Source organism: Pristiophorus japonicus, chromosome 10, assembly GCF_044704955.1.
Source record: "Pristiophorus japonicus isolate sPriJap1 chromosome 10, sPriJap1.hap1, whole genome shotgun sequence".
Classification (NCBI taxonomy): domain Eukaryota; kingdom Metazoa; phylum Chordata; class Chondrichthyes; family Pristiophoridae; genus Pristiophorus; species Pristiophorus japonicus.
In genome coordinates, this window is record NC_091986.1 from 171407932 (window position 1) to 171434785 (window position 26854).

General features: G+C 46.4%; 1 protein-coding gene across 3 annotated transcripts in view; it reads left to right on the forward strand.

Moving 5' to 3' along the window:
* Positions 1-26854, forward strand: part of LOC139274850 (relaxin receptor 2-like) — a 294506-nt gene that overhangs the window by 128739 nt on the left and 138913 nt on the right. For 2 of the 3 annotated variants that reach the window (XM_070891552.1, XM_070891551.1), the window contains exon 6: positions 6752-6823. In XM_070891552.1, coding sequence (XP_070747653.1) covers positions 6752-6823 — 72 coding nt within the window. Of the gene's footprint in view, positions 1-6751; positions 6824-10296; positions 10517-26854 lie in introns of those variants that run through there. The other variant, XM_070891553.1, reaches the window with a different exon arrangement.

The window sequence follows — 26854 nt, forward strand, 5'->3', positions numbered from 1 at the left end:
AAAGGATCATCACCAATCACTCGGACTTGACAGGTTTTTAAAGTTTGAGAGGCTGTGCTACTTCCTGCTACTGGAAGAGTTTTCTTTATTCATTTCAAGGTTCTTTGGTATCAGGTACAAAACTCCATAATTATTTCTGAAAAGCTCCAACCGACAACACTTGCTAAAAGTCATGGGGGCTGTACTGGCAGTGGACCTCGCCCTCCAGGATCAACGGCGGATGGAGCGGAAGCAGCGAGACAATCGGCCTTCTCTGATTCACATGAATGAAACCCCAGATTCCCGTAGATCACCACATCCCCATTATACAATCCCTGTCTCACGCCATATCACAGCGTCCTCCTGGGTGCAAAGGTGAAATGAGAGAAACCACAAACTATTTTAAATACAAGTAATAACTTTATCTATAAACCTATCTCATGAATTCTAATAACTAATGACCCTTGTGCCTGCCATCATTAAATAGCTGTCATTGTATGCAAGGTGATAGATATGGGTGTGTGTGAGACGCTAGGTAGAGATTGTTGGGTGAACACTGGGGGTGTGGTACATTGAGCAGTGTGTGATGCTTGTGGCACAGATGGTGGTATGTAGCACTTGTTGAAACCTTCACTCACCCTGACCACCCGTGTGAGCTCATTAAACTTCTTCCTGCACTATGTGGGGGTCCTGGGGACCATATTGTGTGCCACCTCCCTCCACATAGTGTGGCAGACTTGTGGAGGGAGCCTCCTGCCAGTTGGCGCATACAGGACCGTCCGCCTTCTCTCCACCGCTAAAACCAATGCCTCCAAAGCTTCATCGGAAAATATCTTGGCAGATCGCTGCCCCAGGGAGAGAGCCATCAGGATTTGTAATTAAGTGCTACTTGTCCTTGTTTTCTTTTCATGGTTGTTGAGGCAACTGCACACCCAACAATGCTGAGAATGAGGTGCTGCACCATCAATGAACCTCCCCTTTAAGTAGTGAAAAAAGCCTGTGACAATCATTTCTTTCATTTAGACTGCCCCAGATATTGGTCCATTTTTTTCAGTGTAATGCCAATGAGCTTGAGTTTTTAAAAGAGAATCATGACTGCAATCATTTTAATGAGTGAGGACAAATTTTGCGTGCAGCCTAGACGATTTTCAGGTGGCTCAATTTAAGTCTAAACACTGATCATTTCTTGGCTATAACAAATTTCTAGCCCTATAGAGTACAAAAGTAAACAAGTTATACAAAACCTTTATAAATCACTGGTGGGGCCTCAGCTGGAGTATTGTGTCAGATTCTAGGCACCACACGTTTTAGGAAGCATGTCAAGGCCTTGGAGAGGGGGCAGAGGAGATTTATGAGAATGGTACCAGGGATGAGCGACTTCAGTTGTGTGGAGAGATTATAGAAGCTGGGTTTGTTCTCTTTAGAGCAGACAAGGTTAAGGGTGTCATGTATGTAACCACAATGTAACACCACTGTATTACTGTATACACTCAACCTAGATGCACACCTTGACCACAAGGGGTGAACTTGTGGGAGACACTCCTTACCTGATCACACAGCTATAAAAAGGGAGGTCCCACGCAGGGTCATCGTCTTTGGAGTCCAGTGAATAAAGAGTTAAGGTCACAGAGTGACCTTGTCCCCAGAATGTGCCTCGTGTGGTTTCATGCTGTAGAGTAAGGACTTTACATTGGCGACGAGAAACGGGAATTCACGGCCCACAAGAATGGCCACCGGTAGCACAGAGGAACGGTACTTTGTTGTTGAAGACTGGGACGATTTTGTCAAGAGGCTTCAACAAAGCTTCGTTACGAAAGAATGGCTGGGGGATGCAGCGGCCGACAAGCGAAGGGCTCATCTTTTGACCAGCTGCGGACCAAAGACTTACGCGCTCATGAAGGACTTACTAGCACCCAAAAAGCCGGCGGACTAAACCTTTGATGAACTTAGCAAATTGATTGGGGAGCACCTCAAACCGGCGAGTAGCATACATATGGCCCGACACAGATTCTACACCCACCGACGTCGTGAAGGACAGAGCATACCGGACTTCATAGCGGACCTCCGGCGTTTGGCCAGTCTCTAAGTTCACAGACGCCTGCAGGGGGGTGATGCTAAGGGAATTCTTTATCGAGGGCATCGGTCATGCTGGAATTTTCCGCAAATTAATTGAGACCAAGGATTTGACCTTGGAAGCGGCGGCTCAAACTTTCATGGCAGGGGAGGAAGAGACGAAAATAATATACGCGCGCAATTCTCCTTCTAACGCGGCGATGGATCAGGGAGTCAACATCATCAATTCGACTCAGAACCCCGCAGGCATGCAGGGGCAGTCCGACAAGCCCCCAGGCAGCAATAGACCCCAGAGTAGGACTTCAACACAGACAAATGGCAGGCTGAACAGACATTCACGCCATCACAGTGGACAGTGTGGCCCGGATGGGGCCATTGACACCCACTAATAGGGTACTTAAGAGCAGTCAAAGGGACAGTCAACGTGGAATGCCTGGCCATCATCCTTTTGTTCCCAACAATGGAAACTTTAACTCCTGCTGGAGGTGCGGGGGAAAACACTCAGCTAGATCTTGTAGATTTCAACAGTTTGTCTGCAGGAACTGAAATCTCAATGGCCACTTAGCTTGAATGTGCAGGAAGTTTGCAACCAGACTAATATATGAGGTGGATGGACCAGAAGAGGGTTCTTTGAGGCAGGATGACTTTTGGGGCAAATCGATGGACGCCGAGATTCAGCGGGTCCATGTGGCGAATATTCACAGTTCATACACCAGAACGCCACCAATGATGATGAGGGTTTTATTAAACGGTATCCCTGTACTCATGGAACTGGACACTGGGGCCAGCCAGTCACTCATGGGTGTTCAGCAATTTGAGAAGCTATGGCCACTTAAAGCCAGTAGACCCAAATTAGCACGTATTGGGACACAATTACGGACTTACACTAAAGAAATCATTCCGGTGCTAGGCAGTGCAATGTTGGCTGTCACACACAATGGCTGTCGCTCTGGATTGTCCCGGGCAATGGTCCCGCACTGTTGGGGAGGAGCTGGTTAGCCGAGATGAACTGGAAATGGGGGGATGTTCACGCAATGTTATCTGTGGAGCGAAGTTTGTGCTCACAAGTCCTACAACAATTTGATTCACTATTCCAACTTGGCGTCGGGACTTTCAAAGGCACTAAAGTAGTGATACACGTCACCCCGGACGCCAGGCCAGTGCACCACAAAGCCAGAGTGGTGCCGTATGTGATGCGGGAAAAAATCGAGAGCGAATTCGACCGGCTGTTGAGAGAGGGCATCATCTCGCCTGTTGAATTCAGCGACTGGGCGAGTCCTAAAAGCGGATGGCTCTGTCCGGATCTGTGGCAACTACAAGGCCACCATCAATCAGGTGTCCCTACAAGATCAATACCTGCTCCCAAGAGCGGAGGACCTATGTGCCACGCTGGCAGGCAGCAAGCTGTTCACCAAGTTGGACCTCACTTCAGCTATATGACCCATGAACTGGCCAACGAATCTAAAGTACTGACCACCATCACCATGCACAAGGGACTGTTCGTTTATAACTGAATGCCAAATGGGCACCTATCAGCGGCCACGATTTTTCAACGAAACATGGAAAGCCTACTTAAATCCATTCCTGGAACAATCGTATTCCAGGACATCTTCATCACGGGTCGAGACACCGAGGAACACCTCCACAACCTGGAGGAGTTGCTACGCCGACTGGACCGGGTAGGCCTGCGACTCAAGAAGTCTAAATGTGTGTTCTTAGCTCCTGAGGTTGAGTTTCTGGGCAGGAGGGTTGCTGCAGACGGGAATTAGCCCACCGAATCCAAAACAGAGGCGATTCGACGAGCACCCAGGCCCTGCAACACATCAGAGTTGCTTTCATTCCTGGGACTGTTGAACTATTTCGGGAACTTTCTGCCAAACTTGAGCACGTTGTTGGTGCCGCTACACGTGCTCCTGCGTAAGGGTTACGATTGGTTTTGGGGGGACTGTCAGGAACAGGCTTTTGATCGGGTGCGAAACCTACTTCGTTGAAACAAGTTGCTGACCCTGTATGACCCCTGTTAAAAAAAATTGGTTCTGACATGTGATGCATTGTCCTATGGGGTTCGGTGTATGTTGCAGCATGACAATGCTGAGGGTCAACTACAACCTGTGGCTTATGCCTCCAGGTCGCGCGCTCAAACAGAATGGGGGATATGGGATGATCGAGAAGAAAGCGCTTGCATGTGTCTATGGTGTAAAAAAAATGCATCAGTACCTCTTTGGTAGGAAGTTTGAATTAGAGACGGATCACAAGCCATTAACTTGTCAGACAGCAAGGCTATCAATGCCAACGCATCAGCTCTCATACAGCGATGGGTTCTCACGCTGGCTGCTTATGACTGCTCCATCCGGCACCGGCCCGGCACTGAAAATTGCACTGACGCGCTCAGCAACTTCCTCTGGCCACCACTGAGGAGGCAGCGGAGCAAAGCGCCGAGATGGTCATGGTTGTCGATGCCTTTGGTAGCGCAGGCTTCCCCATCACAGCCCGCCAGATCAAAATCTGGACAAACAGAGATCCCCTCCTATCCCTGATTAAGAAATGTGTCCTGACTGGGGATTGGGCGCCCGCACACGGAGCATGCCCTGAGGAGGTCAGACCGTTCCACAGACGGATGGATGAGCTCTCCATCCAAGCCGGCTGCCTACTATGGGGTAGCCGGGTAGTTATGCCCCAGAAGGGCAGGAAGGCGTTCATCAGGGAACTCCACAGCGAGCACCCAGGCATTGTGTTGATGAAGGCCATTACCTGGTCACATATTTGGTGGCCTGGAATTGATTCAGACCTGGAACACTGTGTTCGCAGCTATACGACCTGTGCCCAGCTGGACAATGCCCCCAGGGAGGCCCCGCTCAGCCCGTGGCCCTGGTCCACCAGGCCATGGTCACGCATTCATGTTGACTACGTGGGCCCATTCATGGGTAAGATGTTCCTTATTGTGGTAGATGCGTACTCGAAATGGATCGAGTGCATCATTCTGAATTCATGCACGTCATCCACCACCGTGGAAAGCCAACGTGCGATCTTTGCAACCCATGACTTGCCGGACATCCTGGTTAGTGATAATGGCCCATGTTTCACAAACTACGAATTCCGAGAGTTTATGTCGGGCAATAGCATCAACCACGTCAGGACTGCGCCGTTCAAGCCGGCCTCCAGTGGCCAGGCGGAATGTGCGGTCCAAATCATTAAGCAAGGTATGCTCAGGATTCAAGGACCCTCCCTACAATGCTGCCTATCGCGTCTCCTGCTGGCCTATAGATCCCGACCGCACTCGCTCACGGGGGTCCCGCCCGCAGAGCTATTAATGAAACGGACACTCAAAACTCGGTTGTCCCTCATTCACCCAGTATTGACTGACATAGTTGAGGGCAAGCGCAAGTCACAAAACGAGTACCATGACCAGAATTCGAGGGGGAGATGTATAGAAATAAATGATCCGGTATTCGTCCTCAATCACGCAATGGGGCCCAAATGCCTTGAGGGCACTGTAATTGACAAAGAGGGGAATAGGGTCATCGTGGTAAAACTCAACAATGGTCAGATATGCCGTAAGCATCTGGACCAAGTTTTAACAAAAAAGGTTCAGCATCGACACGGAGGAACCTGAAGAAGACCATGAGATGGAGCTCACAACACCGCCAGTGAACGAGCAACAAGAGCAATCAGAAGAATGCACAGTCCCTGCGGTCAGCCTGGACAGGCCGGAATCACCACAGGTGACAGACACTCACGTCAGTGTCCAACAACCAGAGCCCCAACTGCGGCGCTCACGAGGGAGCGTAGACCACCTGAAAGACTAAACCTATGATCCCAATAAGATTTTGGCGGGGGTGGGGGGAGGAGGTGATTTCATGTATGTAACCACAATGTAACACCACTGTATTACTGTATACACTCAACCTAGATGCACACCTTGACCACAAGGGGTGAACTTGTGGGAGACACTCCTTGCCTGATCACACGGGTATAAAAAGGGAGGTCCCACGCAGGATCATCGTCTTTGGAGTCCTGTGAATAAAGAGTTAAGGTCACAGAGTGACCTTGTCCCCAGAATATGCCTCGTGTGGTTTCATGCTGTAGAGTAAGGACTTTACAAAGGGGAAATTTTATAGAGGTTCAACATGTTATGGAGTTTTGATAGAGTACAGAGGGAGAAACTGTTTCCACTGGCAGGAGGGTCGGTAACCGGAGGACAGGGATTTAAGGTAATTGGCAGAGGAACCAGAAGTGAGACATTTTTTTACGCAGCAAGTTTATCTGTTCTGGAGTGTACTGCCTGAAAGGTTGGTAGAAGCAGATTTAATACTTTCAAAAGGGAATTGGATAAATATTTTAAGGGAAAAAATTTGCAGAGCTATGGCGAAAGAGCAGGGGAGTCGGATTAATTGGATAGCGCTTCCAAAGAGCCAGCACAGGCACAATGGGCCAAATAGTCTCCTTCTGTACTGTATCATTCTATGATTCTATGAGACAGGTGAGATTTACCATTTGGTCTCCTGATGTAATGACAAATATAAATTTGAACACAAATTTGCAATGCTGAATATTATCTTTAACAATGTAACTTAGAAAAGAAAGTCTTGGATTTATGTAGCGCCTTTCACGACCACCGGACTTCTCAAAGTGCTTTACAGTCACTGTTGTAGGAAAGTTGTAAGAAGACAGTTACAATCTTTGTTGCATTGCCTTGCAGATATTTGCAGAATAACCAAATCGGATCTATCTCAAAAACTGCTTTTTGTGGACTTTACAAACTCAGACGATTGTAAGTAAACAGTTTATTTATAAAAATAACTTATTTTAATGCTTAGGGATAAGGCTAATAAATATTTGCATGCTTAAACATAAACACATGCTTAACATGATTGACTAAATGAAATGCGCCTAGAGTTGCAGTTTAGTCGGTGGTGATGCATGCTTGAAGAGAGTGTGTAGTCCTATCTCCAGCCCGTACACATTTTGAGCATGACCTCACTACTAGGAGCCTGGAATCCATAACTTATTGTTGTGTTAAGAATAAGTGGAACTTGCTCAGTTTGGATGTTCAGTTCAGCTAAAGATGTAAAATTTGGGAGAAATTGGCCACCTCTGCACCTTCCGTTAATGCCTACGGGGATGATAATAGTGCGCTTAGGGCTTACCAACTGGGTGCGGCAAAATCACCGATGCTCGCGAACTTCCATGGCGAGTAAAACGTACTGCCTCAATCTCTTGCACCCCAGAGATCGTGACGTCATCCGATACACAGCGCCCTGTTAACGCCCTAGATGTAAAATTTGCCTCCACCCCTGCTGCATCGCTGGGCATCCACAACGGCAGTTGCAGGAAGCGTTGTCACCTCGGCCTGTCGCTTGGGGAATGCTAATTAAAGGCAATGGTGGTCAGGTAGTCCAAAATGTAATAATGTCCCCAGTGTGCTGTATTTTGATTTTTTTCCAGCCTGCAATTTATTAGCCCTGCACTCTGAGTGCTTGGGGCTGCAATGCACATATTGCAAGTGCCGTTGATGACCATGTCCAGCCTTAGCCTTCAATGACCGCAGTATTGGCCCTTCCCTTTAAGGGAGGGAAGGAGTCTGTAAAAGCACGTGCTGCACAGAACATTGTGCAGCGCTCTTGCTCCCTTTAGTGCTCTAAAGGATGTGGTAGCACTTGATTTAGCAATCCACTTCTCTCTTGGAGCGCTAAACCAGACATTCCTGTTGAAATCAATTGTATAGCGTCCAGCGATACTTTTGCACTCCCACAAAAGGTATCGCCCCTAAACAGGGCGTGACCCAATTTCTAACCCTTGTGTTTTTCTCACTCCAAATGAAATGATTAATGAGAAAGCTTTTTAAAAATTCTATCAGGATGTGTGATGGTGCAGTATATTATAGTCCAACATACTCTCCCATAGACTAGTAAGACCAAGTATTCATTTTCACCCATGCTAATGTACAGCAGGACCTGGACAACTACGTGTCAGGTAACATTCATGCCACTTAAGTGCCGGATACTGATCACCTTTAACAGGAAAATGACTAACCATCTCCCCCTGACCTTCAACATCACCCTATTCAGTGCCGCATCATCAACATCTTGGGGATCAACAACACTCAAGAAGTTCGACACCATTCAGAACACAGCAGTTTACTTGATTAACACCCTTGACACTGGAGTCCTTATCCACACTCTCCAAGATACCCTGCACCAAATTACCAAACTTATTTTGACAGTTCCTCCCTCTTTTTTGACATCCACCATCAAGAAAGGCAAGAACAAAAGTGCCATGAGAACATTATCACTTTCACATTCCCCTCCAAGTCTTCTTCATTGCTGAGTCAAAATCTTGGAATTCCATACTTAACATAACTATAGAAGTATCACCACAATAACAGCAGCCGTTCAATCACCATCATTTCAGGGAAACTATGGATAGGCAATTAATATGGCCTTGTCTGTGTCACCCACCTGCTAAGAAAGCTTTTTTTCTCCCTTGCCATTTTCATGAGAACCTAACAACAACAACAACTTGTATTTATATAGCGCCTTTCATGCAGTGAAATGTCCCAAGGTGCTTCACGGGAGTATTATGAGATTAAAAAATATGACACCAAGCCACATAGAAATCAGGACAGGTGACCAAAAGCTTGGTCAAAGAGTTTTAAAGAGCGTCTTGAAGGAGAAATGAGAGGTAGAGAGGTAGAGAGGCAGAGAGGTTTAGGCAAGGAATTCCAGAGTTTAGGGCCGAGGCAACAGAAGGCACGACCACCAATGCTTGCGCGATTACCAGGGATGCTGCAGATTCAGAAGAGCACAGACATCTCGGTGGCGGGGCAGGGGGTGGGGAGTGGGGGTGGTAGGGGGGGGTGTTGTGGGGCTGGAGGAGATTACTGAGCTAGGGAGGGGCCATGGAGGGATTTGAAAACCAGGATGAGAATTTTCAAATTGAAGCGTTGCTTAACTGGGAGCCAGTGCAGGTCAGCGAACACAGGGGTGATGGGTGAGCGGGACTTGGTGTGAGTTAGGACATGGGCAACCGAGTTTTGGATTACCTCTAGTTTACATAGGGTAGAATGTGGGAGGCCAGCCAGGAATGCGTTGGAATAGTCAAGTCAAGAGGTAACACAGGAATGGATGAGAGCTTCAGCAGCAGATGAGCTGAGGCAAGGATGGAGACGGGTGATGTTAAGTAGGCGGAAATAGGCAGTCTTAGTTATGCTGCGGATATGTGGTCGAAAGCTCATTTCAGGGTCAAATATGACCCCAACGTTGAAACAGTCTGTTTCAGCCTCAGACAGAAGTTGGGGAGAGGGATGGAGTCAGTGGCTAGGGAACGAAGTTTGTGGCAGGGGCCAAAAACAATGTCTTCGATCTTCCCAATATTCAATTGCAGAACGTTTCTGTTCATTCAGAATTGGAGATTGGACAAGCAGTCTGAAAATTTAGAGATCGTGGAGGAGTCGAGTGGAGTGGTAGTGAGGTAGAGCTGGATGTCATCAACGTACATGTGGAAACTGGCGCTGTGTTTTAGGATGATGTTGCCAAGGAGCAACATATAGATGAGAAATAGGAGCGGGCCAAGGATAGATCTTTGGGGGACACCAGAGGGAACAATGCGGGGGTGGGAAGAGAAGCCATTGCAGGTGATTCTCTGGCTACTATTAGGTAGATAAGAATGGAACCAGGCGAGTGCAGTCCCACCCAGCTGGTGGGGAGGCATTGGAGAAGGATAGCGTGGTCAACCATGTCAAAGGTTGTAGACAAGTCAAGAAGGACAAGTAAGGATAGTTTGCCTTTGTAACTGTCACAAAAGGGTGATGTCGGCAGATTTGAGAGGAGGACAGTACCTGAGGAGAGAGAACCATTAACATTGTCCGCCAACATGGGAGCCAGAAAAGGAAGTTGGGTGGTCAGCAGTTTGGTGGAAATAGGGTCAAGGGAGCAGGATGTGGGTCTCATGGACAGGATGAGCTCAGAAAGGTCATGAGGGGAGATCGGAGAGAAACTGGAGAAAGATGTGAAAAAGTCAGGGCTAGGGCAGGGGGGATCTTTAGAGGAAGTTTGGCCTGGTGGGCTTGGGGAAGGAAGGGAAGAGGCAGAGATGGCCAAATGGATGGTTTCAATCTTGGAGACAAAGAAGTCCATGAACTCCTCACACATATTGTCGGAGGTGAGGGTGGAGATTGGGGAGAGAGGTTTAAAAAGATGGTTAGCAGTGGCGAATAGAAGCCAGGGTTTTATCTTTATATTCCAGAATGATTCTGGAATAGTGAGCAATTTTGGAAGATGAGAGCAGGACTTGATAATGCCAGCAACAGGAAAGTACAAAAAAGCACCGAGCAGCGCGAGAACAAACCAGCAGTGGGAAAGTACAAAAGAACTAGCTGGGAGCAGCACCAAGGGACCTGTAATGGGAGAGAAGGACAAAGAAATCAAAATGTGACATCACCGGAAAGCAGGCAAATGATTGTTTGGTGAGTATTACTTTAATTCTCTCTTTTCTAAACTTGGGCATTGGTTTAATTTAAAAACTATGCATACATAATTTGATATTTCAAAACTTGACAACCTAATTCATTAAATAAAATGCATTAGAGATGGCAGGGCAGAGTGATCCACGGCGACCACATCTGCAGTAAGTATTAGCCGCTCAAGGAACTTCGGCTCCAAATAATGAACTGGAGTCCGAGCTTCAGACACTGACACATGAGGGAGGGGGAGTTACCTGGATGCTGCGTTCCAGGAGAAAGTCAACCCCTTAGGTTAAATAATTCAAATTTGCTCAGGGACAGGAGGGTGTGACTGTGAGTGAGACAGGTCTGGAGGCCCAGGATGGAGTGATGGAGGAGCCTCAGCCCTTGCTCTTGTCCAACAGGTACGAAGTTCTTAAACCCTGAGTGGACGAGAGCAGGCACTGCAGGGAGGATGAGCAAACTGACCATAGCACTACTCTGACCCCACTTTCTGATGCACTCTTATGTTTATATTCTGGTTATTATTACCCCTATCGCTACCCTACACTATTGCCTTCTCCTTTCTCTTTGACTTTTTAAATTTCCCCCCACTATTTAATTTAAACATCTACAGCCCTATAATTGATGAACTGGAGTCTGAGCTTCAGACACTGCGACACATCAGGGAGGGGCAGAGTTACCTGGATAGATACTGTTCTCTGCAGCCGTGAGTCCCGAAGGCTGTGGTGCCTGCCCGGTCGATGTCAGGGATTAGGACATCTCCTCTGGGCTGGAGAGGAACTTGGAGTGGGAAGGAAAAGATCCAGTTGTCGTGGTTCACATAGGTACCAATGACATAGGTAGGACAAAGAAAGAGGTTCTGTTGAGGGAGTATGAGCAGCTAGGGGCTAAATTAAAAAGCAGAATCAGAAAGATAATAATCTCTGGATAACTACCTGAGCCAGGAGCAAATTTGCATCGGGTAAATAAGATCATAGAGATGAACGCGTGGCTTAAAGATTGATGTAGGAGAAATGGGTTTTGATTCATGGGGCACTAGCACCAGTACTGGGATAAGAGCGAGCTGTTCCGTTGGGACAGGCTTCACTTGAACTAGGCTGGGACCAGTGTCCTGGCGAATCGAATATATAGATATTTAAATCAAATAGTGGGGGAAATTTAAAAAGTCAAAGAGAAAGGAGAAGGCAATAGTATAGGGTAGCGATAGGGGTAATGATAACCAGAATATAAACATGAGTGCATCAGAAAGTGGGGTCAGAGTAGGGAAAAAAATGGTAAAAAGACATATTTATCTGAATGCACGCAGCATTCGCAACAAAATAGATGAGTTAATGGCACAAATAGAAATAAATGGGTATGATCTGATAGCCATTACAAAGATGTGGTTGCAAGGTGACTAAGGCTGGAAACTGAAGGAATATTGGCCATTTCGGGAGGATAGGCAGAAAGGAAAGGGAGTTGGGTTAGCTCTGTTAATAAAGGATGAGATCAGTGCATTAGTGAGAAATTATATTGGCTCAGAGGATCAAGATGTAGAATCAGTTTGGGTGGAGATAAGAAATAATGGAAAGAAGTCACTGGTGAGAGTAGTCTATAGGCCCTCTAACAGTAGCTACACTGTAGGACAGAATATAAATCAAGAAATAATTGAGGCTTGTAAGAAAGGTACAGCAATAATCATGGGTGATTTTAATCTTCATATTGATTGGATAAATCAAATTGGTAAAGGTAGCCTTCAGGATGAGTTCATAGAGTGTATTTGAGATGGTTTCTTGGAACAATACGTTGTGGAACCAACCTGGGAGCAGACTATTTTAGATCTGGTAATGTGTAATGAGACTGGATTAATCAATTATCTCATAGTAAAGGATCCTCTTGGGAAGAGTGATCATAGCATGGTAGAATTTCAAATTCAGTTTGAGGGTGAAACAGTTGGGTCTCAAACTAGTGTCCTAGACTTAGATAAAGGCAACTACAAAGGTACGAAGGCAGAGTTGGCTAATGTGGACTGGGAAAATAGATTAAAGCGTAAGACGGTAGATAAGCAGTGGCAAACATTTAAGGAGATATTTCATAACTCTCAGCAAATATATATTCCAGTGAAAAACAAAGAGAATGATGAACCATCCGTGGCTAACTAAGGAATTAAAGGATGGTATCAAATTGAAAACAAAGGTATACAATGTTGCGAAGATTAGTGGAAGGCCAGAGGATTAGGAAATTTTTTATGATAGCAAAGGACGACTAAAAAAATTATAAAGAGAGAGAAAATGGATTTTCTAGCAAGAAATATAAAAACAGTAAAAGCTCCTACAGGCATATAAAAAGAGAGTAGCTAAAGCAAACATTGGTCCCTTAGAGGATTAGACTGGGGAATTAATAATGGGAAACAGGGAAATGGCAGAAACTTTGAACAAATATTTTGTCTCAGTCTTCATGCTAGAAGACACTAAAAGCATCACAATAATTGATAATCAAGGGGCTATTGGGAGGGGGGAATTTAAAACAGTCACTATCACTAGAGTAAAAGTACTGGACAAACTAATGGGAGTAAAGGTGGACAAGTCCCCTGGACCTGATGGCCTGCATCCTTGGGTCTTAAAAGAAGTGGCTGCAGAGATAGTGGATGCATTGGTTGTAATCTGCCAAAATTCCCTAGATTCTGGAAAGGTCCCAACAGATTGGAAAACCGTAAATGTAAAACCCCTATTTAAGAAAGGAGGGAGATAGAAAGCAGGAAACTATAGACCAGTTAGCCTAACATCTGTCATTGGGAAAATGCTGGAGTCCATTATTAATGAAGTAGTAGCAGGACATTTAGAAAATCATAATAGTCAAGCAGAGTCAGCATGGTTTTATGAAAGGGAAATCATGTTTGACAAATTTGCTAGAGTTCTTTGAGGATGTAACGAGCAGGGTGGATAAAGGGGAACCAGTAGATGTCATGTATTTGGATTTCCAAAAGGCATTCATTCGATAAGGTGCCATATAAAAGGTTACTCCACAAGATAAGAGCTCATGGGGGTAATATATTAGCATGGATAGAGGATTGGCTAACTAACAAAACAGAGAGTCAGGATAAATGGGTCATTTTCAGGTTTGCAAACTGTAACTAGTGGGGTGCTACAGGGATCGGTGCTGAGGCGTCAACTATTTACAATCTATATTAATGATGATGAAAGGACCGAGTATAATGTAGCTATATTTGCTGATGATGCAAAGGTAGATGGGAAAGCAAGTTGTGAGGGGGACGCAGAGAATCTGCAAAGGGATATAGATAGGCTAAGTGAGTATAATGTGGGAAAATGTTAGGATATCCACTTTGGCAGGAGAAATAAAAAAGCAAATTATTATTTAAATGGGGAGAGATTACAAAATGCTGTGGTACAGAGGGATCTGGGGATCCTTGTATGTAAAACCCAGAAAGTTAGCATGCAAGTACAGCAAGTAAGTAGGAAGACAAATGGAATGTTGGCCTTTATTGCAAGGGGGATGGAATATAAAAGTGGGGAAGTCCTGCTCCAACTGTACAGGGCATTGGTGAGATCACACCTGGAGTACTGCATACAGTTTTGGTCTTATTTAAGGAGGGATATACTTGCATTGGAGGCAGTTCAGAGAAGGTTCACCAGGTTGATTCCTGAGATGAAGAGATTATCTTATGAAGAAAGGTTGGGCCGATACTCATTGGATTTTAGAAGAATGAGATCTTATTGAAAAGTATAAGATTCTGAGGGGCTTGACCGGGTAGTTGCAGAGAGGACATTTCACCTTGTGGGGGAATCTAGAACTAGGGGGCATAGTTTCAGAATAAGAGGTCGTCCATTTAAAATGAAGATGAGGAGGAAATCTCTTCTTTCAGAGGGTCGGGAATCTTTGGAATTCTCTACCCCAGAGAGCTGTGGAGGCTGGGTCATTGACTATATTTAAGGTGGAGATAGACGGATTTTTGATCGATAAGGGAGTCAAGGGTTATGGGGAGCGGGCAGGGAAATGAAGTTGAGGCGAAGATCAGATCAGCCATGATCAAATTGAATGGCGGAGCAGGCGCGAGGGGCCAAATGACCTACTCCTGTTCCTATTTCTTATGTTTATGTGGTCCAACCAGATCTGGTGATGAATGGCTAAATTAGTTGTCCGCCATATCCGTTCAAGTCTGCGACTCTTCGACTTAAGGGAGCGAAGATCAGGGCTGTAACAGGGAGATTGGCCAGGATGAGAGAGTAATTGTTTTAACAGGGACAAGGGCATCAAAGGTGATGGTGAGGGTGTGATTGAGCAGATTGATAGCTGCAGAAATGTCATGGTGAATGGAGAGCCAAAGGCTTCCTTGATGGCCACCTTGCCCAACTCCTATACATTCAATTATCTTTCAAGTTCTTCATACTTGCCAAATTGTTAATGTCTCCCTTTGCTATTTCATCTTCCATTCTTTTGAAAACTGCCACTGCCATCACCACCTCCTCAATAAACCTGTCCATCCTCTCTAAGTATCACCCCATCACTAGCCTTTTCCAACTGGAAGAATCCCCCACCAGCGCTATTTAAAGGGATCATGAAGTACTTATAGGTTAGTTGCTGGATTATTACTTCTGGCTGCTGGTGCAATTGTATGCATTTTTGGAGGTTTCCTATACTTGGCTAAAGTTTGAACACTACAGGGAGTGGTCGAACAGTACTTTTTTTTTTCTGCCATACAAAACCTTCTGCTGAAAGAAGTTGCTTCAAGACATGCATGGCCTGGTAGGGCTTTCCTCTGAGAATTGAACATGACGGTGAATTAAGTGAGGCCTCGCAGAGCAGGAGAAGCTACTAGAAAAGGGAGGAGGGAAAGGGCACGTGGCAGGAGGCCATATCCGCCGAGGGTCTTCCGGGAGCAATTCTCTTTCATCTACTTCAGTGAATACCAATGAATGAGTTGTCATCACAAAGTGTAGCTTATGGTCCAGCCGATGGATTCTCTTAAGCTCACACAGCTGAACACACCTTAAGCCAGCAGGAAGAAATTTCCCCTCATATCTCCTCTAAACCTCCCCCCAATTACTTTAAATCTATGTCCCCTGGTTGTTGACCCCTCTGCCAAGGGAAACAGATCCTTCCTATCCACTCTATCCAGGCCCTTCATAATTTTCTACACCTCAATCAGGTCTCCCCTCAGCCTCCTCTGTTCCAAAGAAAACAGACCCAGCATCTCCAATCTTTCCTCTGAGCCAAAATTCACCAGTCCAGGCAACATTCTTGTAAATCTCCTCTGCACCCTTTCCAGTGCAATCACATATTTCCTGTAAAGTGGTGACCAGAACTGCACACAGTACTCCAGTTGCGGCCTAACCAGTGTTTTATACAGTTCAAGCATAAACTCCTTGCTCTTGTATTCCTCGACCAATAAAGGCAAGTATTCCATATGCCCTCTAAACCACCTTATCTACCTAGGCTGCTATCTTCAGGGATCTGTGGACCTGTACTCCAAGGTCCTTTTGTTCCTCCACACTTTTCAGTGTCATACCATTTAATGTGTATTCCCTTGTTAGACCTCCCCAAATGCATTACCTCACTCTTATCTGGATTGAACTCCATTTGTCACTGTTCTGCACACCTGATCAGTACATTGATATTTTCCTGCAATCCGCAGCTTTCTTCTTCTTTATCAATCACACAGCCTATTTTAATGTCATCTGCAAAATTCTTAATCATACCCCCAACATTCAAGTCCAAGTCATTGTTTTTTACCACAAAAAGCAAGGGATCCAGCACTGAGTCCTGCGGAACCCCACTGGATACAGCCTCCCAGTCACAAAATCACCCATCAACCATTACCCTTTGCTTCCTATCTCTGAACCAATTTTGGATCCAACTTGCCACTTTGCCCTGGATCCCACGGGCTTTTACTTTCGTGACCAGTCTGCCATGTGGAACCTTAACAAAAGCTTTGCTAAAATCCATATACACTACATGATATACACTGCCCTCATCCTGGTTACCTCCTCGAAAAATTTAATCAAGTTAGTCAGACATGACCTTCCCTTAATAAATCCATAATTAATCCACATCTTTCCAAATGAAGATTTATCCTGTCCCTCAGGATTTTTTCCAATAATTTTCCCACCACTGAGGTGAGGCTGGCTGGCTTGTCATTACTCGGTCTATCGTTTTCTCCCATTTTAAACAAAGGTACAACATTAACAGTCCTCTGGCACCACTCCTGTAGCTAGAGAGAACTGGAAAATGATGGTCAGAGCCTCTGCTATTTCCTCTTTTGCTTCTCTTAACAGCTTGGGATACATTTCATCCAAGCCTGGGGATTTATCCACTTTCAAAGCTACTAAGCTCCTCAATACTTCCTCTCTCACTATTTTTATCTCGTCTAATATTTCACACGCCTTCTCCCTCATTGCAATGTCTGCTTCGCCCCTCTCATATGTGAAAACAGATGCAAAGTATTAATTAAGAATCATACCCACGTCTTCTGCCTCCACACACAGATTTCCTTTATGGTCTCTAATAGGCCCCACTCTTTCTTTAGTTATCCTCTTGCTCTTAATGTATTTATAAAACATCTTTGGGTTATCCCTGATTTATTTTTCAGGGAGTAATTCTCCTATCTGAACCTTAAAGAGGAACAATGTGTGAGATGTCTGAGCTTCAGTAAGGATGTCCTCATTGAAATCTGGCAACTGTTACAGCCACAACTGCAACCTCGGAGCAGAGCAAGGACCACATTGCCAGTGGCTGTGAAGGTGACCGCGACGATTAACTTTTATGCATCTGGCTCTTCCAGGCTGGAGCTGGAGATATTTGCAACATCTCACAGTTTGCCATTCACTGTTGCATAAGGAAGGTCACTGAGGCTCACTATTCAAAGAGAGCTAATTTCATTTCATTCTCTCTTGCCAGAGGCGAGCAGGCAGAACGAGGGTGTGCTAGGAATGCAGGCTTCCCTGTGGTGCAGGGTGGTATTAATTGTATGCACATTGCTTTATGGGTGCCACATGTCAAGTCTGCCAAGTACCGGAACTGAAAGGGATTTCACTCCCTCAATGTGGAGCTGGTGTATGACCATAGGCAGCGCATCATGCCTGGTATCCTGGAGCAGTCATGATGCATTCATTCTGCAGCAGTCTGCGGCCCGCTGCATTTCAGCCACTGCGGCAAATCAGAGTGGCTACTGGGCAGCAAGGGCTATCTGCTGATGACATGGCTCATAATTCTGGTTCTCAACCCACGCACACATCTGCAGTACGCATACAATGAGAACCGAGTATGGTTCTAGGTAGAAGATCAGCCATGATATTATTGATTATTGAATGGCGGAGCAGGCGTGAAGGGCCAAATGGCTTATTCCTGCTCCTGTTTCTTATGTTCTGCCACAAGAAATGTGATAGAGCAGACCATTGGCATGCTGAAGCAACGATTCCGTTACCTGGAGCCCTCTGGAGGAGCCCTGCAGTACTCTGCTGAGCGGGTCTTGAGATGCGTCGTGGTATGTTGCATGCTGCACAACCTTGCAATCATGAGAGGACAGCATTTTCCTCCAGCTATCAGGCAAGAAGCTGAGGAACGGGAACACGAGGAAGCGGACGAGGAGGTGGATGATGAGGAAGAGGAAGGGAGGCAGCAATCTATACAACCTCTTTCGGCCTGTACATGAAGTACTAATTTGAGTGCGATATCAGTAACCACAATCCCAATTCCCCATTCACCAACAGTCTCACACTTCTTACCTTCCCTCTGCCACTGACCATCATATTATCCTCTTGGCACAATACAAAAATAAAAGCCACCACAAACTAAACATTCCGAATCAAATTTATCAATGAAATCATGCCATATTGCATACAAACGTGAACTAACCACCTTTGTGCATTTACTTCGTGTGATTTTGCCTGTCCTACTGCTCCTATGAAGTGTTACTCCAGTCATCATCAGAGGCAGTCCCTCAGAATCGAGGAAAATTTGCTTCCACTCTTGGACTGTTCAGCCACCTAAGGACTCATTCTAATATGAGAGCCACAGTCCCTGCCACAGGTGGGACAGACAGCTGTTGAGGGGAAGGGAGAGTGGGACAGGATTGCCGCATGTTCTTTCTGCTGCCTGCGCTTGTCTTCTGCATGCAGTCGGCAATGAGACTCGAAGCGCTCAGTGCCCTCCCGGATACACTTCCTCCACTTAGGGCGGTCTTTGGCCAGGGACTCCCAGGTGTCGGTGGGGATGTTGCACTTTATCAGGGAAGCTTTGAGGGTGTCCTTGTAACGTTTCCTCTGTCCACCTTTGGCTCGTTTGCCATGAAGGAATTCCAAGTAGAGCGCTTGCTTTGGGAATCGTGTGTCTGGCATGCGGACAATGTGACCTGCCCAGCGGAGCTGATCAAGTGTGGTCAGTGCTTCAATGCTGGAGATGTTGGCCTGGAAATACTAGGGGACCGAGGGTCTAGCGAGAAGGAGGAACTGAAGGAAATCCTTATTAGTCAGGAAATTGTGTTAGGGAAATTGATGGAATTGAAGGCCGATAAATCCACAGGGCCCAATAGTCTGCATCCCAGAATACTTAAGGAAGTGGCCCTAGAAATAGTGGATGCATTGGTGATCATTTTCCAACCGTCTATAGACTCTGGATCAGTTCCTATGGACTGGAAGGTAGCTAATGTAACGCCACTTTTTAAAAAAGGATGGAGAGAAAAAACTGAATTTCAGACTGGTTAGCCTGACATCAGTAGTGGGGAAAATGTTAGAATCAATTATTAAAGATGAAATAGCAGCGCATTTGGAAAGCAGTGACAGGATCGGTCCAAGTCAGCATGGATTTATGAAAGGGAAATCATGCTTGATAAATCTAGACTTTTTTGAGGCTGTGACTAGTAGAGTGGATAAGGGAGAACCAGTAGATGTGGTGTATTTGGACTTTCAAAAGGCTTTTGACATGGTCCCACAGAAGAGATTGGTGTGCAAAATTAAAGCACATGGAATTGGGGGTAATGTATTGACATAGATAGAGAACTCGTTGGCAGACAGGAAGCAGAGTCAGGATAAACGGGTCCTTTTCAGAATGGCAGGCAGTGACTAGTGGGGTGCCGCAGGGCTCAGTGCTGGGACCCCAGCTATTTACAATATACATCAATGATTTAGATGAAGGAATTGAGAGTAATGTCTCCAAGTTTGCAGATGAAACTAAGCTGGGTGGCAGTGTGAGCTGTGAGGAGGATGCTAAGAGGCTGCAGGGTGACTTGGACAGGTTAGGTGAGTGGGCAAATGCATGGCAGATGCAGTATAATGTGGATAAATGTGAGGTTATCCACTTTGATGGCAAAAACACAAAGGCAGAATATTATCTGAATGGTGGCAGATTAGGAAAAAGGGAGGTGCAACGAGACCTGGGTGTCATGGTACATCAGTCATTGGAGGTTGGCATGCAGGTGCAGCAGGCGGTGAAGGCGGCAAATGGTATGTTGGCCTTCATAGCTAGGGGATTTGAGTATAGGAGCAGGGAAGTCTTGCTGCAGCTGTACAAGACCTGGATGAGGCCTCATCTGGAATATTGTGTTCAGTTTTGGTCTCCTAATCTGAGGAAGGACGTTCTTGCTATTGAGGGAGTGCAGCGAAGGTTCATCAGACTGATTCCCGGGATGGCAGGACTGACATATGAGGAGAGACTGGCTCGACTGAGCCTGTATTCACTGGAGTTTAGAAGAATGAGAGGGGATCTCATAGAGACATATAAAATTCTGACGGGACTGGACATGTTAGATGCATGAAGAATGTTCCCGATTTTCGGGGAGTCCAGAAGCAGGGATCACAATGGAGAGAAAGCAGGAAAGGGGTATTGAGGTGAATGACCAGCCATGACCTTATTGAATGGTGGTGCAGGCTCAAGGGGCCGAATGGCCTACTCCTGCACCTATTTTCTGTGTTGCTATGTTTATATGGATGCTGCAGTATGCCTGGTGGAAGGCTGCTGACTTTCAGTGGAGGAGACTGCAGGTGGCCTTGGAGGACAACCTCAAGCAGTCCTGCACCTGAAAGGCATGACTTCAGACTGCACCATCTTTGCATAGGCAGCAGTCTGAGCTAGCTGACCGACAGATAATAGCAAGGACATTGGTGGATTGGCAGTGGTGAAAGGACGAATGCTGTCATCCTGAGAGAGGACAGCAGGGTCCTGCTGCATGGAGCCACTGCCATTCCCCTGGGTGGTACCACAGCATTCCTAGTAATCTTTTGGAGGACTAATTGCTGGACTGCTGTAACACCCTGCAAGCCCCTTTGAACACTGGAAAGTAAGAGGTGCATGCTTACACCATCTGCAGCTTGTAAATCAGAAGAGATTGTGGGATGAGGAGGAAGTGGGATGTGAGAAGGATTCGGCATGAGGATACCATCATCTTCAATGGTTTCAACCCTGCTGCTGGCCATGACCTCAGCAATGGCCCTTCGAATAAGAGCGAGCACTGCCTCCTCCATGGGGGTTAGAGCATGCAGGGCGCACCTGTCACCCTCACGTTAGTTCCTGCTGCCTTCGGTTGTGTGCCACCTTCTTCTGCAAGAGAGAGGGATGTGTGTCAGTATGTGTCATGCAGTATGTTTGGGGTGATGTGGCTGACATGGTTGAATAGTGTGAGCAAGCATTGAGATATTGATGTGAGGCTTTCAACAGTGCTAAGTGTGTGAGGGTGCAGTGAAGCAGATGCATGTTAGATATGAGTCCTGATTGATAGAGAGCGCTGGTAGCTGAGTGATTGGGTGTGGTGATTTGAGCAGTGCCTGAGTCCAGTGGTGCATTTTGTATGATGTGGGCATTTGAAAATACATTCACTAACCTATCAATCAGGGCTCATACCTAACGTACATATGCTTCACCTCACCCTCACACAGTTAGCACTGTTTTAAGCCTCACACCCAGATTCACTGCCCTTGACCACTCTTGTGAGATCATTTAAACCGCTTGTGGCACTGCATCCAGCTCCTAAAGGTTAGACTCCTGGCATTGATCTCCATGGCTAACTGCTCCCACTGCCTTTTCAACGTGCCTCCTGGGCCCCTGTGGATACAGGACATCTCTCATCCTTTTCACCTCCTCCATCAAGACCTCCAGTGCAGCGTCTCAAAATCTGGGTGCCTGCTCCCAGATTCAGCCATTCTTCTGTCTTTCCAACAGAGCACTTTCACACAGGACTCTTAGCACCTGCTCCAGCCACAATGCACTTCCCTTTTAGGAGCTGCAGGCTAGCTTTAAGCAGTGCAGGCTAGCTTTTGGTAGTGCTAGCAAGTATCGATTTTGGGCCCCCTGCTGATTCGTGTGGCCAATCAACAGCGTGTTTAGTGCTGACTGCATGCAGCAATCATGCCATGCCATGCTGCCTGCGTTACAGTAAATGGGCACTGGTCAATCACACATCCTCATCCCCGCATCCGTTTTTGGGGACTACCCAATTTAGCCCCCGTTGAGTCTGGCTTCTACCTTGCTCACAGCAATGAGACCTCTTCTGTTACTATGACTGTGATGAACATTAACCCATTTCTGCCCCCACCACCCCCATTCTTGCTGATCTAGAACGGGTCTCTATCCCACTTCATTCTCTTCTTCAGCATGGATAAGAAACTGGCTGAAGAGCAGAGAACAAGGAGTACATGTTAGATATGTAGAAATGGGCAATAGTGCACCCACACCGCACACACAAGGCCACAGATGGGAGACCTGAACCGATTTCAGGTTTACCCCTCATTTGAATATTACAGCGAGCTGCAACAAACTGATGCTCCGCTGGAGCTCGTCTGCTTCAGACCGTGGAAAATCGGTTGGCATCTGTACGGAACCGGCCGGCACATAGGGTCTATTGGGGAGGTGGAAATCCCTGAGTAAGAGGCAAAAACTGACCAGCAGTGGGCCAGAATGATCCTCCTGGCCACAAAGAAATCTTTAAAAAAGCAAAACCTTACCTGTTTCTGGGTGGTCTTCAGTGGTCCCTTTAAGGCTTGCTGGTTAGGCTGCTCAACACCAGATACAACTGGGACTAGCATGTACAGTGCATCTCTGCCTATTCATACACGAAAATTGCAATCGAGGTCCTATAGCCTGCGTATGACTCCTATTTGCATATTTAAACAGCCTCCTGCTTGTTTTAGCCCGCAGTGGTGGGCACCCACTTAAAGTTCAGTCAGGTGGGCAAATGACTATACATGATGCTGACCAGATTTTCCTTTGCAATTCGCCCAGCTTTCAACCAAAAATCGGACACCTGGCAGTTGAAAATCAGCCACCCCCCCCCCCTCCCGCCACCTTGTGTTGTGCTTGATCACTTACTGATGTTGCAAAATATGCTGCAATGGACAGTGTAGTTACAAACCATTACTTGTACATCAGTAATTCGGAAATGCAAATCCATTAACAATAGGTTTAAGTGCTATTTTGTTTTATGATTTGCAAACAAGAAAGACTATTGCCCGCAATTTGCGGTCAGCGGTAAAGCAAAGGCGATCGCCGCTGGCCTCGAAGACAGTTGCCCACCTGTGGCGAGAAGTTTGTCTTTTTCAACGTTCAAGTGATTTCAACGCTCTGTAGTGGAAATTACAAGTGCAATACTGCTGTGACAGCAACAAGTTGTCTAAGCACCCAATCATATTACAGAATTCTCACAGACAGGAAACCAGGAAATGAGCAGATGCTTTTATCCGGCTTTTATCCGGGCTTTTACAGAGAGGCAGAAAAAGATTGGACTGCTCATGTGGGGATATGGTAGAACCTGAAATATCATGAGCAACAACTTTTTTTTAATTGTAGGGCAAAAAAGTGAATAGATTAGCGCCATCTGTTAGTGCTTGCAAGGGGTGCTACTGGGGCATTAAAGTGTTATTGCTCAGGCGCAGCAATATCAGCGCTGCTCACCAACTTGATTAGGGTTTTAATGGCGGCGCTAATACACCAGGAATGTTGTGCCAATGTGCAATGCCCCGGTAACACCACGGAAGCCAACTTCAATGTTTTCGCCTGCCTTACCACCTGGCGCTAATTGCATCAGAGAAAGCTGGCATTCACAGCTATCCTAGGGCACTAATGAAAGGGATGAGTGAATCAGGTAAGATATAGCAATTTTATTTCACAATAATTGCATTGATTTTAATTTATTTGGTTTTCCTGATGTGTAAATTAGTTGAATTGCAAACTTTTATAAGTTTTTATGTTTTCCACCTAACCTTCTCTTTGAGCGCTATGACGCCGGTATTTTAGCACCAGAACTTCAATCGTGCTACCGGCTTAGTGCCCTAAGAGAAGTGTGGAGCGCTTCACTTAGCACTCCACTCTGAGGGCGCTAAAAATCAATATCAGTATTGCCGGCACTAAAAATCTCCTGACGCTAAACTTACCAACCAGCCAATATTAAAGCCTCAAAACCGGATATATTTAATTTTTCCACCGTAATCTTCGACACTCTACAAATATAAAAATTACTTTTTCAAGGCAATAACATTTGTTTAGTAGTCAATACAACATTAAAACTTAGTTGCACCTATTCCAACAAGGCTTAACATTTAATTGGGTATTTAACAGTGATATTGTTGTGTATCTGTAAAGCATGTACTCCCTTGTTCCGCCACCAGGGAGCTCATCCCCTGAAGTCCCAAGGGATCCCAGCATTCCTTGGGAGCACTGTATATAAGCCGGCCCCTAAGGCCTGTTCCTCACTCTGGAGTGTCTTATTAAAGACTGAGGTCACTGTTGCTTTAAACTCCCTGTGCGCAGCCTCATCTGTGTTAGGAACACAATAACTGACGACAAGAATATGAATCCAACGCAAAGATGCAGCAAACTGTGGGCATCCTGGAGAAGTTCTCGGAGGGTGAGGACTGGGAAGCCTATGTCGAACGACTAGAACAGTACTTTGTAGCCAACGAGCTGGACAGAGAAGGAAGCGCTGCAAAAAGGAGAGCGGTCCTCCTCACAGTCTGCGGGGCACCGACCTACAGCCTCATGAAGAATCTTCTGGCTTGGGTGAAACCCACAGATAAGTCGTATGAGGAGTTGTGTACACTGGTTCAGGAACATCTTAACCCGAGGGGGAGAGCGTGCTGATGGCGAGGTATCGGTTCTACACGTGCCAGCGATCTGAAGGTCAGGAAGTGGCAAGCTAAGGCGACTTGCAGTACAATGTGAGTTTGATGGCTACCTGGAGCAAATGCTCAAAGACTTTTTTGCACTGGGCATTGGCCATGAGACTACCCTATGAAAACTTTTGACTGTAGAGACACCGACCCTCAGTAAGGCCATTGCGATAGCACAGGCGTTTATGTCCGCCAGTGATAACACCAAACAAATCTCTCAGCACACAAGTGTTAGCAATGTATATAAATTAACTGGAACTGTGTTTGCGAGCAGAAATGTACAGGGCAGAACCCACGAGTCTGCAACTGCCAGCAGGCCTCAGGTGACCCAGATGACTGAGTCCCCAACAAAGGATGAATGCAAGGCAATTCACACCTTGTTGACGTTGTGGAGGCTTCCATTCAGCCTATTCATGCTGCTTCAAAGGGTATGTTTGCAAGAGCTGTGGAACAATGGGGCATCTCCAACAAGCTTGCAAAGGAGCTGCAAGCTCTGCAAAACCTGCTAACCACCACGTTGCAGAGGAAGATCGGTCCATGGTGGATCAAAGCAATTTCGAGCCTCAGAGAGGAGGCAGATGCTGAAGTACACTGGGTGCACACATTTTCGACGAAATGTCCACCTATAATGCTAAACATAAAATTGAATGGCTTACCCGTAGCCATGGAACTGGACACTGGCGCTAGCCAATCCATCATGAGTAAAAAGATGTTTGCGAGACTGTGGTGCAACAAGGCATTCAGACCAGCCTTCAGCCCCATCCACACGAAACTGAGAATGTACACCAAAGAGCTTAACACTGTCCTGGACAGCGCCATGGTCAAGGTCACCTATGAGGGCACGGTGCATGAACTGCCACTCTGGATTGTCATGGGCGATGGCCCCACATTGCTTGGAAGGAGCTGGCTGGGCAAAATCTGCTGGAACTGGATGACATCCGAGCGCTATCACATGTGATGAGGCCTCATGTACCCAGGTTCTTCACAAATTTCCTTCCCTTTTTGAGCCAGGCATTGGAAACTTTTACGGTGTGAAGGTGCGGATCCACTTGGTCCCAGAGGCACGACCCATTCACCACAAGGCGTGAGTGGTACCTCACATGATGAGGGAGAGAGTGGAAATTGAGCTGGACAGGCTGCAACTTGAGGGCATCACCTCCCCAGTGGAATTCAGCAAGTGGGCCAGCCCGATTGTTCCAGTAACATAGAAACATAGAAAATATGTGCAGGAGTAGGCCATTCGGCCCTTCGAGCCTGCACCGCCATTCAATTAGTTCATGGCTGAACATGCAACTTCAGTACCCCATTCAGTACTCAAAAGTGATGGCACGGTCAGGATTTGCGGCGATTATAAAGTAACTATTGATCGTTTCTTGCTACAGGACCAATACCCACTACCTAAGGCAGACGACCTATTTGCGATGCTGGCAGGAGGCAAGACGTTCACCAAGCTCGACCTGACTTCGGCCTACATGACGCAACAGCTGGAGGAGTCTACGAAGGGCCTCACCTGCATCGACACACACAAGGGTCTGTTCATCTACAACAGATGCCAGTTTGGAATTCGGTCGGCTGCAGCGATCTTCCAGAGAAACATGGAGAGCCTACTCAAGTTGGTACCACACACTGTGGTTTTTCAGGACGACATATTGGTCACGGGTTGGGACACCGCCGAGCACCTACAAAACCTGAAGGAGTTCCTCCAGCGACTGAATCGCGTAGGGCTGCGGCTGAAGAGGTCGAAATGCGTCTTCATGGCAACAGAAGTGGAGTTTTTGGGGAGAAAGATCATGGCGGACGGCATTTGGCCCACAGACGCCAAGACAGAGGCTATCAGGAACGCGCCCAGGCCACAGAACGTCACGGAGCAGCGGTCTTCCTGGGACTCCTCAACTATTTTGGTAACTTTCTACCGGGGTTAAGCACTCTTTTAGAGCCCCTACATGTGTTAGTGCACAAAGGTGAGAACTAGGTATGGGGAAAAAAACCAAGTAATTTCTTTTGAGAAAGCCAGAAACATTTTATGCTCCAACAAGCTGCTTGTATTGAATAACACGTGTAAAAGACTTGTGCTAGCATGTGACGCGTCGTTGTACGGAGTTGGATGTGTATTACAACAAGCTAATGTTGCGGGGAAGTTGCAACCTGTCGCCTATGCTTCCAGGAGCTTGTCTAAGGCCAAGAGGGCCTACAGCATGATTTAGAAAGAGGCATTAGCGTGTGTGTTCGGGGTAAAGAAAATGCATCA